The sequence below is a fragment of the Lissotriton helveticus genome, chromosome 5_1 (genome assembly GCF_964261635.1).
Source record: "Lissotriton helveticus chromosome 5_1, aLisHel1.1, whole genome shotgun sequence".
NCBI classification, from domain to species: Eukaryota; Metazoa; Chordata; class Amphibia; order Caudata; family Salamandridae; genus Lissotriton; species Lissotriton helveticus.
This window is the reverse complement of record NC_136065.1, coordinates 1,457,647,343-1,457,667,462: the sequence shown is the minus strand read 5'-3', so window position 1 is coordinate 1,457,667,462 and position 20,120 is coordinate 1,457,647,343. Positions and strand designations below refer to the sequence as shown.

Sequence of the window (20,120 nt, the reverse complement as noted above, 5' to 3'; positions counted from 1 at the left end):
AACACTGGTCTGAATGCCAAAGTATTGGAATAAGGTGGGATGTCCCCAGAGACCTACGACTCTCTAGCATGATCGTTTACACACATCGAGTGCGGTCAGACCAGACAGCAGCATGTGTCTGTCATGTCTAGTGTGGTTTGTCCTTTACTTCAAAGAGGACACGCTGCTACCTTCTTTCTACTTTTAGTGCAGTCACAAGCAGGACCTACCGAGGCTGCAGCTACAACAAAAAATACAACATCATAAGTTAACGTGCGTGGCACACACAGTATAAAAGAAGTCACTAAGCATTGACACAATATATGCATGCACTGCACAGAGGGCCGGCACTGCAGGATTGACTGGACAGTGGGGGTGGGTGGGGGGGGGAGGGGGTAAGGTAATGGGAGGCTTTGGGTACAAAAGGCCCACTGGCATGTTGTATTCCGTGGAGCATACCTCACCACGCCACAAGGCAAATGCACCCGTCTGAACCGCATGCTAATTTTCCCATTTTCCTCTCGTTCCGCTGTTTTCCTTCTAGATGTTTCACTTCCTTTGAAAATATACTCTTGCACCCGTTCTAAGTGGCAACTCGTTACTCCGGCAATTATGGATCCTGCTCTGTATTATTACAGCTATTTCAGAAACGCCGCTTTCTTATGTTTAACGAGGTGTCAGTCTAAAAAGTGCCGAAGCTAGGTTTGTGGCGGAGTGTGGCAGCATCTTTTCAGAAGTGAGCAGTAGGTACACAATACTCTGACGCTCTCGGGTCACGAGTGTGTAAAAGGACACCTGAGGCATACTACCGTGCATATGTTTAAACTTTACACTCACACGCAAATACATTGTGACTGGCATGGAACTCTTAACTTTTTACATACCTAGGGACCAGGCTGCAGTACTACGGCACTAGGCCACAACTCCAGCGGCGGTACCCCACACGTCTGAGGATTGGAAGCCTTCTAATAAGTGTTCATTACCAGGCTGGGAGCCCCGGCAGCAGCGGAGCTGCAGCAGAGGCGGGTTCGAGTGCCGGCTGCGTGAGCTGACTTCCAAAGTTTAAAGTATGCCACGCCCTCTCGCTCTCCCACAGCCTATAGGTGCGCGGGATAATTCACAGTGTGTCATGGCAGGGTGATGATGCTGAGAGTGAGGACTGCATGCGCGCCGGCCCGCCCGCAATGAACCCTGATGCCTGCACTAATCACCCGCCGCTTTACTTCCTGCTTCCTCCGGACGTGACGGCCCATCCCAGCCAGGCCGGCACATCCGGATATAATTTCTGGCGCCCTGTTGCGCCACCAGGTGCCGTGATTGACAGCTCTGAGGCTGTATCGACTGCGCGGGCAGGCCGGGCGCCGGCCGGCCCCCCTGCAGACTCAAGTTTCCAGGGCAACGGGAACACACTGTCGGACGACGTCACGCCGCGCGTCGGGACTCAGAGCAGCAGAGATACATTGTAGCACGGCGGCGCCGCTCAGAGAGCTCAGCTCAGAGCTGCTGCAGTGTCTGGGGTTTCAGTTTAGGCACACACACAGAGTAGTCGGCAATATGCGCAGGCAGCATTAACTCGTGAGAACTAGAGAGCCCGGGCCACAGGAGCTGCTGGCGCGCCGCTGGCACAGGTGGCAAAATGCGTGACAAATGCATTCAGTGCGGTGATGCGGATCACCGCACTGATATGCGTGAGTGTCACACCAGTTGCGTGACGCTTGACAGGACTGCCTCTGCACTACCGTAGATGAGTCAAAGCGGCCACCGGGCAAAAATCCCATCTCTCTTCAGCAGGTACAATAATCACCTAAGTTACCTTGACACCTATCTTTTAGGAACCCCCGGAAATGTGTCTCAGTCCGCGAACCACAGTGCTATAGTGTACGAGCAGGAAGAGCCAGGAAAAGTATCCAAAGGCTTTCTCCGGAGTTATTCGAGAACATGATGTCATTACAAAACAAACAGTGCCCATTTTGCTGCTGCTGTATCAATGACACACAGTTAACATTATGAAACAGCAGCCATGTTAATACAAGCTGGAGTTGAGGCCTAACTTTGCGTAGGTCAGGAAAACATAGTTGTGTACGTCCCATCATTTTAGTTTTAATTGCAAATGACTCCTATTAATAATCACATATGAGTCTATGAGAAAATAACTCCCACATTTCCATGGCTGCGAAAATATAATAAGCTGGTCTGAAATCATGCTGCACAGAACTACAGGCTCTCCTAAAGTGTTCGCATCGTAATTGCAGGCTTTAGTGCCCATCATTATTAAAATGTGCATGATTGAAATAATTGCATTACACTATTCTTTACGCTCTATTTAGCAGTTTTCATTTGCAGCAAATTAATTAGTGTGTACTTACAAAACAGAAAAGATATTTTATTAGCATTAACCATAATCCGTCTCGAGAAAATCCAAGATCAGCCTCACTGCAACGTGCCTAAAATAAACATTCTAGAAGCAGCGTTTTATTTTCGCGGAGTACATAAAATGGGTTTAATAGGAACTAATTTGCATTGGTCGTTAAGAAAAACAATAAACACCCCAGATGTTCGGCATTTTAGCAATGATCTCATATTTCCCATATTGAGCAGCCACCTACGCAATTGAAAGCTGTCCAGTGCTGGGTGTAGCCTTTAAGGGAACCTATGAGGCAACAGAAAGGAGGCAGCAATGCAGAGGAGTGTTTCTAGAAGCGAGGCTCGGTCGACAAGATGGGGAGAAAAGGCAATGGAAGAGCAGAAGGTTAGAGAAAGGCAAACGAAAGCATTAGGAGGAGCAGTTATGGTATAATCGAAGGAAAAGATTAAGAAAGAGGGGTTAAGACTACAAGGAGAAAATCAGAAGTAAGGAAAAGAGTAGCCACTAAGAGAAACAAAAGGAAACAAGATGGGGAAGCCTGAGAAAATTGGCAATTCAGGTGTGTAGAACAAGGAACCTCTATTTAAATGACAAACATGGCACCACATTTTTATGCCAACTGTTTCCAGTTGGAATAAAATGATATTGATATTAATTAGAAAAACATATTTTATCATCCACACTAGCCTGTGAATGAACATTTACTCAGTCGTGGCAAAACACCATCACACTAGATGAAATACACATAAATAACTATTGATTACAATTTGATTAAAGCACCACCCTAACATCAATATGTACTACAGCAGAGTGCCAGCTGCAAGAAGGGCACCACATTGTGAGGCTCGGCAGGCTGGACTGCCAATCCGTCCAAAATCCTGCAGTCAGAGCGCCCATCGCAGCTTGTGGCTGCATGGGGGGAGGGGAATGGGGGGGGCTTCCAAATAACTTCTGCTGCTGTTGAGTATAAAATTCTCCTGTTTGGTGGCATAGGAGACGCTAGCTGAGTGTGATCATGGAGTCTGCCCGAGACGGGAAAATGGCAGCCCGGCCTAAGCTGTACCGGGACCTGCGGCTAGTGGTGTGAAACGGCCCCAACTGCTGGGCAGAGGCGCAGCCGAGTCGACAAGAGCTGTGGTGCTTATGGCCTGGGACCCGTAAGCGGTGAAGACTAGCGAGAGGCAGCTGGTCGGAGGACCCTGCTCCGGACCCTGGAGTGGCACGTGAAAGGGGGAGTGCCCGGCGGAGCCCCAGATCACCTAAGCTGGAGGTGAGCGGGGCACGATCGGAGGGAGCACCTCCGGTCAGGAGGTCCCCCGGCGGGGGAATTGCACCGGTGGCCGAAGGGCAGCCTGCGGGGCACAGCAACATCAGAGCACTGCGAGGGCTGTGGCTGGGCCTGCTGAGCGCGTTCCTGGCTCGGCCCTTCTGAGTCGATCGTACCGCATTAGACAAGCAGGGACGCCAGCCTCTCTGCGCTGTCTCGCTCCATCTCGGTGAGGAGGTGGGGCCGGCTGGGCTCCCTCTCCGCAAGGCACGGGCGGCTGCGGGCGTGGCCTAGGGCACAGGTGAGCCTTCAGACCTCGCCGCGTGGTTTGGTCAGGAGTCGCGACAGCTGTGGTGGATCGGCGGAACGGCCTGGGCCAAATATTCACAAGATGTTAGCAGACCTGAAGCACTCTGTCGGCCATTGACCTGAAAATAGACTCAATGTCAGATCGACTGGACCGGCTCAAAGATAAAGTTTCAAACCATGATGAGTGCATCGCGGAGGTAGAACAGCCGACCTCCGCGCTAGAGGATAAAGGCACGACGACCCACGAGAAACTGCTACGTATGGAAAAGGTGCTGGAGGTCATAGGAAATAAGAATGAGAATCTCAAAGCTAGATCCCAACGCAACAACCCGAGTATTCTTGGAATACCTGAGACCACGGTGATTTTTTTTTTTTTTTTTTTTAAATAATTTTTATTGTAGTCATACCAAAACAGGCCATTGCATAGATATTCAGCAACATAAGTTTGAGCAGTTATACAATACGATTCGTTGTCTCATACACAGCCTTCGTGCCCACAACCCGGGGGTTGGGCGGCGATGATTTCACGGCTCTCCCACGCCTGATGTTTAAAGATAAAGGAGTAGCTGGTTTCTGGATTGTGTGTATGACTACTCTGAGACCACGGTGATGACCCGAGTGGAGGATTACGTGGATGTCATGCTCCGATCATTATTTGGCAAGGCACTATCGGCTGTGTATTGTGGAACGGGCCCACAGATCCCTCAGGCCGGGGCTTCAAGTATTATATTGAGCAGAGGCATTATTAGATGGATCACACCAAGATGATTATTTGGCAAATGTTGCACCTCCAGAGACTTCACACAATGCAGGTGCAGTTTACACATAAAGATAGCAATCCAGGGCATGCATTGTAATGCCCTATGAGGCCAGGATGGCTTCTCTGTGTCTTTTTATAAAGCATTCCTAGGTTTTGTGGCTGAGCCCCTAGCTGTGGTTTTAATTGCTTCAGTTCTTTAGGGATACTATCTGAATCTACAATAGAGTTGTTAATCACACTGGTGTTAAAAACTGACAGGGATTCCTAGTTTTGCAGTTCTTGTTGTATGTTAGAAATGGCCCTTTCTAGGGTGCTTTCCTTCGACTTCTTGCTTTTCTTCTTCTCAGTTTTCCGCTGAACTGGATGCCAGGCTTGGGGATTCAGTGCATTAAGCTACCGCTGTGCAGTGTCAAAGAGCTGTGCCCATCATATACATACTGTGGATCAGTGTATATATGATTGGGTGATTCAAGTTAGCTGTAAGTCCCTTGTTATGGGGTAAGGCCTATACCCGGGGCATGTATCTCAAATGCGCCTCCATGGGCCGCACTGGTTGTGCCATCTACGGAGGTAGCTCATCGATTGTGCCACAGGTTTGCCCCGGTGGGGCCTGTGTGCACGGGTTACTGTTACTCAGCTTGGCATTTAAAAAGCTACATACCAAGGTTCTGCATGTCTCTTGCTATTTCGGAGTTCTCCCTGGTGAAAGGGTACGGTGTTGGGAAGAGAGAGCATGTGTGCTACATTCAGGGGTCGTGAACGGCACTGGGTGGTGTGTTTGGTACGACGGGGCCTGCTTCTCCCATTGGATTAGCATGAGGGGGTGTAGGGAAAGGCTATCTAGTAGTATTTCCAACAGACAGCATAGTAACAGTTTGGTATAGATGAGTTTGTAATGGTGAATCCTCTCCGGTAGTGGGACTGGGTTCGACATTACGGTGATGGAAATGTGACTTTGGGAAAGAGGGCATTTTGATGCTCGTGGCTCTGGGTGCCTGGCAACCTGTCTCCTAATTCACAACTGGGTGCTAGGTGGAAAGCCACATCTGTGCATTCCTGATAGAAGGCCATAAACTAAGAGTTCACGGGAAACTGCAGACCTCTGACTCTAAGGGGTCTTTCCGGAACGGTGACTTGGGTGTTGAATTGGCACCTGCATTCCAATGGGAAGGGTTTTGACCACACTAAAGATTGTGATAAAACCTCCCGGGGTTAAGATGGTAGACAGGACACATTTTTCAAGAGGACCTGTGCATTTCAAAGTTGGTCTTTTGAACGGATCATATCGTCAAAGGCCATGGTGGGTATAACTACTGGGGCTTCAGCCTCCGAAAGTAGAGACAAAACCTTAAAATAAATAAATATATTTGTATTTGAAACAATGCTACGCTGGTTCGATACAGGGACATGGTTACGAGGAATAATTAGGGCAGGAGGGGCGGCAACTGGACTATTGACAGACTTGCCTTGGCTTCGAGCTTGTCTTGCTCCAGGAACGGGACTATCACTTGGTGGACTTTGCCTGGTTGTTGCTGGCCTGCAGCTAAGTGCCGACTGTTGAGGCTTGGGTCTCAAAGTACTCTCCAAGGGCCGGTGAGCTGGCCTCCTGTCCACGAGATCCCAGGGACACAAAGGATCTCAATGTTTGCACAAGATCATAAGAAATGCACAGGGTGTGACGGAGACAGGTGGAAGTGTTGGAACAAGGACTTTCCTGACATACACCATAATCTCGCTGTGCAAGAGAAGTGTGAGCACAAAAATCAGCAACCATGAGATGCTGGGATATGAGGAGTTCTAGGAGTGCGGGGGTAGATTGCAGAGTCCAAGGCACCTATGTTTGCAACTTGAGGACCTATGCTAGCTGGTGCTCCAGAGCATGTGGTGTCAGAGGGGTTTTGGGGGAACCTGAGCCAGGAGCTGAGACTGTCTTCCGCCTCCAGATCGGGAGGACGACAATGCCTGACGTCACAGCCTCTCTCCAGGGTTGTTGGCTCCTTGACACTGGGCCCACGCCACAGGGTGCATTGTTGTGGAAAAGCCTGTGATGAGACCTGAAGGGTTTTGTGTGCCCTGTGGGCATCTACAACCGACTGCCCGGGGTCTATGGCAGGTCACACCTCGGTTTGAGGGGAAAACATTTCTCCAGATGTGGAAGCTTGCAAGCTTCCTGGGTCACAAAGTTTTGCCTTCGGGGAAGGGGGAAATAGTGATCCCTCACTCGTGCAGATGCGGTTGGGCACCTAAAGGTCTAATCCATATGGACAAAACTAAGTAACTGTTTCTTTCCGTGTTATGTGGTTCCGACTGTCTGGTCAACAGGGCACCAGTCGGGGCAATGTGTATCCTTGGCTGGTGGAGTTGAAGGATTGAGGGGATGGGTCACACAGCACAGTCAGAGACTGGTGACTGTTTGAGCTTTCTGCAATGGGAAAATACGACAATTGCATAGGACTGTAAAGAACATATCAAATGTGTGTTTCGTTTTGATTTCAATGGAGATGTTTGACAACTGCATAGAACTGGAGAGTGTTTGGCAATGTGTATCTCATTTTGATTTCAGTATGTGTAATTGAACTGCAAGTGTTTTTCTACGTCCGCTGTGGAGTCTTTTTGTAGCGTACTCAGTGTGTTGCCAGGGGGTGTTGTGTCAACACTTTACACTCGAGCCCCGAGGATAAGCTTTACTGCTCAATGCCAGGCTACCAGAGGATGAGCATAGGTCATCGGACAACTGTATCGTACTCATACTATTTGGAACAGTGGATTCTGACTGGCTTCGATGAGTCTTAGACAGCCCGAAACCGCTAGGTCTAACACTATCCAATAGGATTTCTTACCGATTACATAGAAATCTTTACCAGAAGCTTGGTTTCATGCCTCATTACAGTGTGGCCAACCTTCATGTCCATTTATCTATCGGGTTTTGTGAACAGTCGCGGAGCAGGTGAGAACTCTAGCCAGCAGTGAATATAGTAGACATATGACAAATATTTACAGGCCCACAGTACAGCCAGACTCTCCTTCCCTGGTTGAGAGTAGGCACATTCTGTTTTACTTCTACTGGCATAGGCCACAATGTGTATCTGGGCATTTGGATGGCCATTGTGTTGAGCAAGGATTGCCTGTAGCCCCACCGGGCTCAATCAATTATGATCTTAGTATGTAACTTGGGCTCAAAATAGGCCATTTCAGTTGCATTCTCAATCACATTTTATTTCTTTGAAACTTTGGTCTTATTCCCCAGGCCACTGGAATAGAACATTTCTCTTTGTTAAGTCTCTCAATGGGGCACTCACTGTAGCAAAGCCACAGATGTATCTTGAGCAATATCAGGCCATGCCTAAGAAGGATCACAACATGGTTACATCTTGTGGGGGGCAAGTAGGGATATGCTTGCACTTTAACCAGGCCAGGAGTCATTCTCCCATCAGAGAATATGGGCCCAAAGAAATTAAAGTTTGGATTTGTGAAACTCACACTTTGCTGCAAGTGATTGGCAGACTTGTGTAAGAACCTGGTCATACCACTTTTGTGCTAACCCAAATATCAGAACGTCATCACTATAATTGGAAGCATGTGTAGCAGGGCGAATTACTAGATGAAGAACATCCTGAAATATCTCTGCAGTCAAAGATACTCCACAACTCGTTTATTTTGTATCTCAAGAAACCTAGAATTCTCTTCCAGCTCAAGTGGATTGTATACTTTGTTTAGGTCGAGACAGGAAGAGATTTTGGCTCCGTTCAGTTGCATGATCATGTCCACTATGTGGGGACAAGGATGTCTTTCTCTCTCGATTGCTTAGTTGGCCTGGCGCCTGTCAACACAAATATGCACTGCCCCTTTTTGGCACAGCTATGGGCGAAACCCACAGCACAGGACCAGTGGAGTGTCCTTGATGTCCGAAATCGGCAGAGAATTGAACACTTTAAGGTCGAGGCTCCCTGCCTGAATTGAAATCGACCTTAGTATTTTATGAACCCATGCGCCACGACCTCAGTCATTGAACTTGAAGTCTTGAGACCAGTACGCCCCAAAGAATATTTCAAAGAGTGGCGAGGACTGCATGAATTTACATCGCAAAGCCTTAAATTGCGCTGGTGAAGGCCAGGTAGCCAGTTGGCCTTTATGAAAAGACTCATCCAGCCCTGATGAGAGTCCGGCAATAAAAAAAAACAGGACTTGAAACGCGTCGGCCACTATATTAAGTATAGTTTGATCTTTGGATAATAGGAGTCTTTGTATAAATTCGTCATTGCACTTCAGGAACATGATGTATCGTTTATATGTGTAAAAGTGATTCTAGTTCACATACCACAACTGTTTGTTTTTTATCTTTGTGATTGATTGTCATTATACTTGCCTTTTTGTCAGTATTGTAAATGATTTATTTGATGAAATGTTTGTTGCATTATTATGTTTATTGTTTATGAGATTGCACATAATGTGATTGTCTGTTCAGTAGATTATGTGTTCTTTTTTGGAATTTATTGCAATATGAAGAATAATTAAAATTAAATCAGTCAAAATTGACGGCTAGGATAAACGCATTTATTTTCGTTTATTTCCTCATAATAGTAATAACTTCTTAAAAAATTGGAGGCGAGGGTACACATTCAGTTTTGTTCTCATTAGTGGAATGCAGCATTTATTGCCCCACCCACTAAAGTAACCCTTTAAAACATTTATCTGGTCTGCCACTGAAGCCTGTAGTGCAGTTGTAAACTGACATTTCTACCTGGCTAAAATAAAAAAAAAACTTTTGCCAGGCCTAAGCCTTCAGTTTTAATACATACAAGTCATCCCTAAGTTAGGACCTAAAGGCTCATAGGGCTGATGGCATTATACTTAAAAAGTAAGGCATGCGTGTTTCATTTTTAGATGTCCTAGGACTTAACTCCTAAAGTCGTTTTTCATTGCTGCAAGGCCTTTCTCTCCCATTGACTAACATTGGGTTACCTCATTACATTTATTAAGTGATACATTTGGATTGGAAACAGGGAGATCTGCTGTTTAGACTCAAATGATTTGTAATTTAAAATCCTCTTAATACTAAAGTTAGATTTTGAGTCACTGTTCTGAAACTGCCACTTTTAGAAAGTTGGCGTGTTCATATCATAATCATTTGTGCATTCTACCAGTATCCTGGGTCACATTACTGTGAATAGCTCTGCAGTTGAGGTTTGTGTATTTGTGCCAGACAATGAACCAAAAAGGGCTTAGGTGTGGACAGGATGGTACATCCTATCAGCATGGCTGGGAGTGGAGTGGTGCCTTGCCGCATTTACACATCAAAGGGCTTGCCTCCAGCACACGCAAATGACCCTGACACCAGCCTTTTGTTACCCCAGACTTTTAGGAGCCTGGACACTTAAAGGGAAGAACTTAATTTCCCAAATTAGATGTCGGGTAGGACAGGGTTTTCCTGAAAAACACAAAGGCTGCCCCCCCCCCCCCAGTCACTCTTCAGTACACTTACGGACCTGTGGACATTGCAGAAGAACTGCCCTGCAACTACCAGAGGACTCCCTGCTGCTACCAGAGGACTGACTGGTGCTCCAAGAAGGAAGACGCACCTACTCTCTTCATCCCAGGCTCACGTGGGTAACTCCAAGTGCCAATTGGCTGACCTCCTGTCTGTGCTACACGGACACAACAAGCTCCAGAGGCCTTACTTCAACTGATCAGCTGACTTACTGCACTGGACCTGCCTGAGAACAGGCCTGTGTATGCAGAAACTCTGCCGCCTACGACTGCCAACTTGAGGTTTTGGAGAACCCAACTCTTCATGGTACAGTGTCTGCCAGAGACAACCGGAAATGCGAGATCGGCACTTTGCGCTCAAAGAATGACAGGCTGCAATGCCCAACTGGATTTTCGCACTACAATTACGATCGTCCGCATCGGTGGGCCAGCTCTTTGTGCGACAACGACTATCCGCGCCGCTCTCCTGGCGGCCTTGTTCACCATGAATGCAATTCTTTGCGCCAGACTTTGAGAAGGTAGCTTTTTCAACTGGACTAACTTTTTCTTTGTATCCGGCCATGCTCCATTTCGTTCGGCCTGAATTTGTGACTTTCACCCGGTCTAGTACGACCAGATTAGCATGTGTGGCGTTTTGTGCATTTAGGCGGTATTGCTACCTGAAATTTTTTCGTTGCCTATCTCTGGTTCTACAGATTGGATTTTTTGTCATTCTGGTCTCATTTTATTTATTAAAATACTCCCTATATTTCTAAAATGGTGCGTGTTTTTTCTTGTGTTGTGCTTTCACTTTATTACTATTTATGTGCTGCATTACTACTTTACCCAGCACCTCTAAGTTAAGCCTGACTGTTTTTGTGCCAAGCTACCACAGGGTTAGGCACAGGCTAATTCAGTGACTTTTACGGTTTGCCCTGACAAGGATTGTGGTAGTTGCTTTTGTAGGGTTTTCAGCAGGGCTGGACTGGTCGTAACGGGCATTTATCTGGGAGGCTGGACGGGTGGGGGTCAGTTCTGTTACTGGAGGCCGGCCCCTAGTAACAAAAGCAGCAGTGCTAGGGCCGGTTTTAAGCAGCTGTATCACGCTTGCACCGCCAACCTCCTGCCGGTCCGACAAAATTGGCAGGGCTGCTTTAGGTTACCAGTCCAGCCCTAATTTTCACCCACTTTCCCCCCCTCATAACACAACTTCTTACAATGTGCATATTAAGAGCCGCTGATGAACTGTAGATATATTTTGGTTGGCATCATCACTATTTTGCATTAATTAGCAAATGATGTAGGATTAAATCAGGATCCCAATTATAAGTAACTGTTTCATTTTGGATAACTAATATAGGCTATAATTAAATCCCCACTACATACCGTCTTATTATTGCACAAGTCAGCAGCAAAGAGGGCCGGTGCTGAGCTCCATGGATTGCACGTGTGAGGGAGGGGTGCTTTTCAAATCAGCTCTCTCACACATTCACCATTTATATGCTGTACATGTTCTGTGAAGCACAGAATGTCTGAATGTAGGTGACACATTTTCTGTAAAGTCCGCCCATGACCTATCAGAAACTAGGCCAGAGCAGGGGTGCACAGAGTTTGTCCTCAAGCTCTAATGTGACTCCTGATAGGGCAGGCATGAATCAGGGGCGAAAAGGGGACAATGTAGATATTGGTAACTAGATCTAATCTTTGTAACACGTCCGGCCGCAGTTCTAGCATTGGTAACTATTGCAGAGTTCATCACCGAGTTGTATTTTTCGTTTTCAAGGTGTTCTCGTAATTTAAGGGGGGGGATTTATGAAAAGTTTTTCCCAATGTTATATATAAGGTTTTTTTTTTGTCTTTTTTACATCTGTACGGTTTGTGGTCTCTGCTTCTGCTAATTGCTGGCTATTGGCATTCTAAGGCATGTCTCTGTCACCGATGCCAAAAATATACACTATTCATGTGCAATGCAGCACCGTGCACTCTCTCCATACCTCTGCAGCACCATAAACATTGCCTAGGATTGGACCAGACTTTGACTCTGTTCATATCAGTCCCGAGCCCCGGTTTAGGCACAGTTTATTCCCACGACTCTTTCGAAGCGTCTCACATTAATGAAAGCCCGGTTTACAGTGTCCTGGTAAGTGGAAGTAGGATTTTGCAGAGTTAAGGGATGCATCATTTGGTACCTGCAATTGTTTACCAATTGCAATACTAGTAATAAGGCACTGTGTCTGTGTAATGTCACTTCTGTACATTCATTTTCTTGCAATTTATTTTTTAATTTAGGTTGTGTTAGGCCTGTTAGCTCTTCACAATTGATGCCTGCTAAATAAATCTGACTATTAAAATATATATATATCACGGCAACCTCCATCCTCCCAGTGTCTTTTGGTTTTCAGGAAAATATAGGGGAGGTACTGTTTTAAAAAATGAATTAATTCACGTTTTTTTAATAAGGTTTTTTTTTACCAATACACTGAACACTCTCCTGCATTTTTTCTTTGCAGTAAGAGATGTAGCCTAGCTGCCAAATCTGCCTACCTTGAAACTGGAGAACCTGGATCGAATCTTACCTGGGATCTGCATCTCGTAATTATAGACAAATCACTTAATCTCCGTGTGCCCAAAAAGGTCTGATTCTGTTGTAAAGCACTCTAGTACCCTTGGGCAATGTTTACACTATAAAAAGCTATCAAAATATATAGTAGTTGAAAAATAGAGCACCAATGCATTTAATTATAACAGAGACCCCAATGGCCATTCTCTAAATCACACGTTTAAAAAGTCAGCTGTAAGCATATCACAGCATGTGGCTGTGCCATAGATCCCTGAGCTATAAAAATAATAGTGAACGCTTAGACTATGCCTACTAAAGCTAAAGGAGGCATTCTTTGCAATGTACGCCAAATGACTTATTGGGCTGCGTACCCTTGAAGACCATGCGAGTCATTTGACATGACATGGCTTCGGTTCTCTGGGAAAAACAGTGATGACATTTTAGATTATTACTGACTGGCAATAACCTTTAGCAACAATATCTCAATGCCTTGAATAAAACAAGATCACCAGTTTACTGTCCAGATATAGAAGCTTCGTCCTTTGCATGTATCGTATGCGGCCGACACCCAGTTGATTGTCTCTCTGTCCAATGGCCCCAACCAAGGGAACCAACAACTGGCTCCTTGCCTGAACAAAATGTCTCACTGGATGTCGAGCTTTTGCCTAAAACTGAACGGAGAGAAGGCAGAACTCATGATATTAGGTAACATGGCAATTCCCAGGCCACTGAATAAATTGCCCATCCTGCATGGGAAACCCACCTGATTCTAAACCTGCTGTAAAAAATGTAGGTATCTGGTAAGATAGCATCCTTGCAATGAGCCAACAGGCAAACAAACGGTCTGGTATCTGCTTCGGGCTTTTAAGAAAGCTGAGAAAGATACTGGATCTTATCCCAGAGCAGCTAAGGAAATCCGTCCTGCAGTCCCTTATAGTCTCATACCTGGATTATGGTAATTCTCTTTACCTAGGCTCACCAAAGTAAGTGATAAAGAGACTTCAGACTGGGCAGAACGCTGCAGCAAGGCTCCTGCTCAAACTACCTAGAAACATATCTGTAAGAGAATCCCTTAAACAGCTCCATTGGCTGCCATTTGCAGCGAGAGTCAAGTTCAAATTCCTATGCATCGCTCACAGGGCGGTAAATAATAAAGACCCAGAAAAACTCCGAAATCTGATATCTGCCCACACCCTCACCAGACTACTAAAGTCCTCCCATCTACACCGCCTCCACACTACCAGATTAAAAAAAAAATCAAGATGGGGAGGAAGATCCTTTGCACACCTGATTCCTAAACTGTGGAACGAGCTCCCTTATGATCTAAGAGCGTTGCAAAACAAATTGGCTTTCAGGAAAAAACGTAAGACTTGGTTGTTTCCTTTATATCACTCATGGGCCCCGTTCTTAACACAGCACTCACCACCAGCACGGGGAAGCCTTAGGGTAGCCATGCACTATACAAATCCTAAAAACCAAATCAAAGGATTGCAGAAGGAAAGGTGAAGCTGTGCCACAGCCCAATTTGCTAAAGTTATCATGTTCTCCTGTACCATTAAAGACTCAGATGAGGGGTGGCCCAGACACAACCAGAGCCTTGAAAGTGTAAAATAATAATTATCTACATTTGGCTTTAAAGGCAATTATTGCAGCCCCTATCTTAACAATTAGTAGGTATTTTGCCGATTAAAGAAAAACCCTTTAGTAGCAAACATAAAGCATCCTTGGAGGAAAGATAATTTATGCACTAGGGTAGATTTTTCGCATAAACTAGGCATTTACTAGGAGGCGGAATAACTGCAAATTTCTATTATGACCTCAACTTTTACACCATCATACAAAATGACAAAGTAATGCCAGTGTATGTAATAAGACAATGCAATGATGGAAACAGAATACACAAAAAGTACAGCACATACACAGAGGTTTGTATTGTAATATGCTCTGTAATGTGTTCTTGTAAGATCCATCCATACTCCTTCAAGACACTTTATGAACTGAACAGAGAAACTTGAGGAGTAGCATATTCTGCTGTGAAGGAATACACTGTGGCCTGGTTGTTATCCCTACCGCTGTAGTACCAGAAAACAAACAGTTTTGGTTTGAAAGGGGCTAGGCTATGCATTGAAGTCCAGAGCAGGATCTCGAAGTCAGAGGGGCTTGTGAACCAAGTATGACCCAGAATGCTAGAGAGCGGCTTCCCCGATATAGAGGATATTGTTAGGTAGATTGTATTTTAGGACAAAAACAATACTATCACTGCCTGAACCTGTAAGGTTTCCATCACCTGTGAAACAGCACTGCTTCTATTCAAGCCTATGAAGCCTGGTTAGCTGCATAATTCTACCTACGAACACAATATTTGCCATATTATATTTTTCAACCCTACCTATTCAATGTAGGTGATCTGTCATAACATATGACGGAGTATTGACTTGCTATCGGAAAAAAGAAATATATTTTGACATTTAAAGAAATAACATGGTAGAAGGCCGACAGTTTTAAAGTGCAGTTTCTCATTTGTCTACTACACAGATTGCCATTTAATCATTTTAAGAGAAACTGTTAAAAAAAAACAAAAAAAAAAACAAAAGAAGAAGTACAGAACCGATCGCTTTTTAGCAAAGCACATTTTGTTACCATTTTCTTGGGGGATAACGTCCCCAAGATACTTTGCTTGCTAATTCAGTACAACCGGACCACTTTCGAAAATCACCATTCGCCACTGATCTCATCCCTCACCTGGCTCTCTGTATCACCATTTTCCGGCGATTGCTAACCTATGCATTGTAGATAGGTTAATTATTATTATTTATTATTTAGCGATTTATAAAGCGCCTGGTGACCCGGAGGCATCCCCGCGCTAATGATACAAGTGGAGACCAGAGGGGGAAGGGGAGCTTATTTGGGGAAAAGCAGAGTTTTCAGTTTTTTTACGGAAGAGGAGGTGGCAGGGTTCCAGTCGCAGGCAGCGGGGGAGTGAGTTCCATCCTGCAGACGCTTTTACTGCGAACCGTCTACCGGTTAATTGTTATAGGGCTCTATGTATACCTAACCCCAAGTTTGAATTAAACGTTCACAAACTTGTTATTGCAAAAGAAACAAAAAATGAAGGCGTCTTTGATATTCAAAGTTAAAGCAATTGAGACTCCATCACCAAAACAGGAGGATAAAAATTCAGTTGCACAGCACTGCCTCGCAGACACGCAAACTTAGCCGCAATACTGGTATGATTTTCATGTCCCTTAAGACATGTTATAACCACAAAGGGAATCCAAAGGAAACAAGCAGTCTAATGATGTTCGGGCATTAATTGTTATAGGGCTCTATGTATACCTAACCCCAAGTTTGAATTAAACGTTCACAAACTTGTTATTGCAAAAGAAACAAAAAATGAAGGCGTCTTTGATATTCAAAGTTAAAGCAATTGAGACTCCATCACCAAAACAGGAGGATAAAAATTCAGTTGCACAGCACTGCCTCGCAGACACGCAAACTTAGCCGCAATACTGGTGTGATTTTCATGTCCCTTAAGACATGTTATAACCACAAAGGGAATCCAAAGGAAACAAGCAGTCTAATGATGTTCGGGCATTAGTACCTTATGAAAACAGATCGTTTACAATGAATTATATAACAAAAATATGGCTACGAAGAGTAGACAACAATTTTCCATGCTCACTGTTGTTTCGAACTAAGGAGCATCCTTCAAGCAGAGGCAACATTTACGATTTAGAGTAAACGGGTATACAACGTTTTCCCCTAAACAAATGCCTCAAACGCTCGTATTCCCGGTATGTTAAAGATAACACGCAGATCGCCGTGCATGTATTTTCTCTACCGACTAACTACCGCCATGTGTTTAACAGTTCAACTGCTGTAGTTGCGACACCCGTACCACCACACCAAGGTGGCGGCTAATCTGTTCGCCATCTAGCTCTGCGTTACATACGGAAGTAAAGCAGATGGGGGCGTGACAACCTTAGGGAATGAGTGGATGCAGACATCCATATTGGATCGGGAGTATTTCGTAGCTTTGTCATGTTCGCAGCAATCTTAAAGACGTTAGATGGCTAGTCACGCTACACGGTTTTTAAAAATAAAAAAAAAGCATGGCGGGCCACTTACCCAAGCCGCATCTCCCCAGTGGGATGGCTTTCAGTTGAATGGGAGACGGTCGCTCGAAACCAGCAGCCGCCAGGCCCTGCAGCACGGTTTGAGACAATAGTAGTGAGCTAAAGTCCACATTCTCCCCCGAGACAAGTACATCCCCGGTGCGTTGCCGTGCACCGAGTTTGTGTGCCGCCTTGTTCCAGGGCTCGGCCATCTTGGAGTTGGAAGAAGCGTGGATGTGGTGTATTTCTTCCTGTACAGAACAAGGAAAGCTTTATTGATATGTTGCTCACGCACACTCTCGTTGTCCTATTTAAATAATGATTACCTGATTTAGCCCAGGTAATCCAACATTAGTTTGCAAATTGTAATGTATTGTAATTGCAATTATTGTTAGGAACTTCGGATTGTATTTTATTTTCTTGGATAGTGATAATTTCTATAGACGTACAGTAAATATCAGTCATTTTACTTTGTGTGTGCCTCAAAGAGGTTAAAACATCAGATTTAATTAACAATATTTTTAACTCTTTGCATGAAAATACCGACCACGTTTATTTACTTATTCATATGTTTTCATGTAGCGCAAACTTTACCCGAAGGGGGTCAGAGCGCTTTACAATAGAACCAGTTACATTACAACAGGACTTCAGGGCACATGAATAACATAAAAGATGCAGATAAATAAACTCTAAACTCGCAGTAGAATGGTAGTAAGTACAACAAGCATTTGCAATGCAATAGGTCTCGCATTAATTAAGTTTGATCTATTGGCATTGCTAAATATTGCAACACCAATTGCAACAAAAGTCTATAAATTGTAGGCCAAAAAAATGTGTATTTATTTTTGTAGCAATGGTGGCATGCTGCGCTTTAGATGAATATGTTTAAAAGTAAAGTGCGCCATACTGCAATTGATGTGTGCACTGATGGCTGGTGGTGTGTGTGGCTGTAGAAATTGTGCACTGATGGCTGCTGGTGTTTGTGCGCGGGGGAAAGCGTGCACGGATGTCTGATGGTGTCTGTGCCTGGTGAAAGTGTGCACTGACGACCGGTGGTGTGTATGCCTGGTGAAAGCGTGCACTGACTGCTGGTGGTGTGTGTGTCTGGTGGCAAAGCGTGCACTGACGGCTGGTGGTGTGTGTGTCTGGAAGCATGCACTGAAGGCTGGTGGTGTGTGTGCCTGGTGGAAAAGCGTGCCCTGACATGTTTAAAAGTAAAGTGCGCCATACTGCGATTGCTACAATAGTTAATTGTGGATGCGTTAACAATTGATGCGTGCACTGATGGCTGGGGTGTGTGTGCCTGTAGAAATTGTGTGCTGGTGGTGTGTGTGCCTGGTGGAAGTGTGCACTGTCGGCTGGTGGTGTGTGTGCCTGGTGAAAGCGTGCACTGACGGCTGGTGGTATGTGCCTGGTGAAAGCGTGCACTGATGGCTGGTGGTGTGTGCCTGGTGAAAGCGTGCATTGATGGCTGGTGGTGTGTATGCCTGGTGAAAGCGTGCACTGACGGCTGGTGGTGTGTGTGTGTGTGTGTGTGTGTGTGTGTGTGCCTGTTGAAAGCTTGCTCTGACGTCTGGTGGAGTGTGTGCCTGTTGGCAAAGCGTGCACTGACGGTTGGTGGTTGTCGCATCTCACGACAATCATGCACGGACACTGGTTCAGGTATGCTGAGGTAGCGCTGTGATCATGTCCCTCAGGAGTGGGCCGGGGTGTCTCTCCCGTTCAATGGCCGTGTTCGGTAGGCGCATGTCCACACAGAGACGGACCTTGTTGTGGGTCCCTTTCTTGGGGACGATAACCACCGGGGACACCCAGGGAGTGGGGCCCTCAGTGCGTTCAATGATGTCAGCGTCCAAAAGTTCCTGCAGTTCACTCTCAACCGCAGATTGCAAGTGAAATGGCACCCGTCGCGGGTGTTGAGCCACCGGTTTGATTTGCTCGTTGATGTGCAGATGGATTTGCCGGCCTTTCAATTTTCCCAATCCTTGGAACAGTGACGGGAATTTCTCAGCGCAGTCCGAGCTGTCATTAACGTTGAAGAGGATGTGCACCAACCGAAGGCGTTCAGCGGTGGGAAGGCTCAACAGACAGTCGGCTTCGGGCCCTTTAATGACGTGGATGACTGCTGGGATGGAGACGTCACCATACGTAAGGGTGGTGTCAAACTTGCCTAAACATTGGAGTGGTTTCTTCGCCATCCAGGTGTAGACACGGACAGGCGCGAAACCCAAACGTGGTTTAGGGTCCATGCGGTCATGTTCTGCAACTGATATGTAGTTGAGCGACGCTCCACTGTCCATCACAAACTTGGCAGCGTGGTTGCCCACTTTGATGTCGAGACGTGGATAACGTTTAAGCTGATCGTTGTCAGCAAAGTTGACGTATTCAACGGTGTATGACGACCGCCTGGATGAGGACGATCTTGATTCCCTTGACGGAGAACGACGGTCCCATCTGGAGCGTCGAGAGTCGTGGCTGGAGTGTGAAGACGCGGGAGATCTAGGGGGCTCTTCCTGAACCGCTCTGATGTGATGACGACTGGCCTCCGATCTTGAGGGTCGCTGCGGCCCATCGCGTCTGTCATTATCGCTGCGTCTTTCTTTGTGGTAGTCCCCACACATGGCTTCAAAGTGGTTGGACCGCCCACATTTTCTGCATCGTTGGCCCATGGCAGGGCAGGAGTCGATGTGAGGGTAGTCGTATCCGCACCTGAAACATCGCCTCGTGCGTTCGGGTCGTCGATCCCCCCTCTCAGAGTCTTTCCTCTTGTAGTCCGGGCGACGCCTGGGTGAGAATCTGGAGCGCCGTGACCTATCTCGCGGGTGACGTCTTCCGCTGTCAGGCCGATCCTGTCGTCCATGCCGTCGTTCAGTAACACGGTTGGCGCGTTCGTGACTGGTGCTGGGTCCGGTTTCGATTTCTGCCGCATTTTCTTCCGCTTGGTCGTATAGCCGGGAGTTCTCTTCGATGTCTGCTAGTTCCTGTGGTTTTCTTAGCAACCGCCGTCTCAGCGATTCCGAGTGACACCCAGTGATTATTTGAGATTTAATGGCTGCATCAGGCGAGAAGTTTGTGAACTCACAATATTGGGACTGCCGTCGTAGTCGATGTATGAAGGAGCTCAGTGGTTCCTCTTTTCCTTGGCGCTGCTGGTGGAATTTGTGTCGCTCGTAGTCGACGTTTCTTTTATGTAGAAAACGGTTATTCAGGACGTCTCTCACTTTAGCATAGGTGTCACCATCCACAGCTGGGATCTCTCGTACGATCTTGCTTATCTCACGCCCTCCCAGATTGCGAAG

General features: G+C 46.1%; 1 protein-coding gene across 2 annotated transcripts in view; it reads right to left on the bottom strand.

The window, feature by feature from the left end:
- DDX20 (DEAD-box helicase 20) overlaps positions 1–17,089 on the bottom strand; it is a 290,477-nt gene extending 273,388 nt beyond the window's left edge. Inside the window, exon 1 of one of the 2 annotated variants that reach the window (XM_078644460.1) lies at positions 16,835–17,089. In XM_078644460.1, the coding sequence (XP_078500586.1) occupies positions 16,835–17,033 (199 nt within the window). In that variant the 5' untranslated portion in view covers positions 17,034–17,089. Of the gene's footprint in view, positions 1–863; positions 1,002–16,834 lie in introns of those variants that run through there. The other variant, XM_078644461.1, reaches the window with a different exon arrangement.
- Between the last annotated feature and the right edge of the window lie 3,031 nt (positions 17,090–20,120).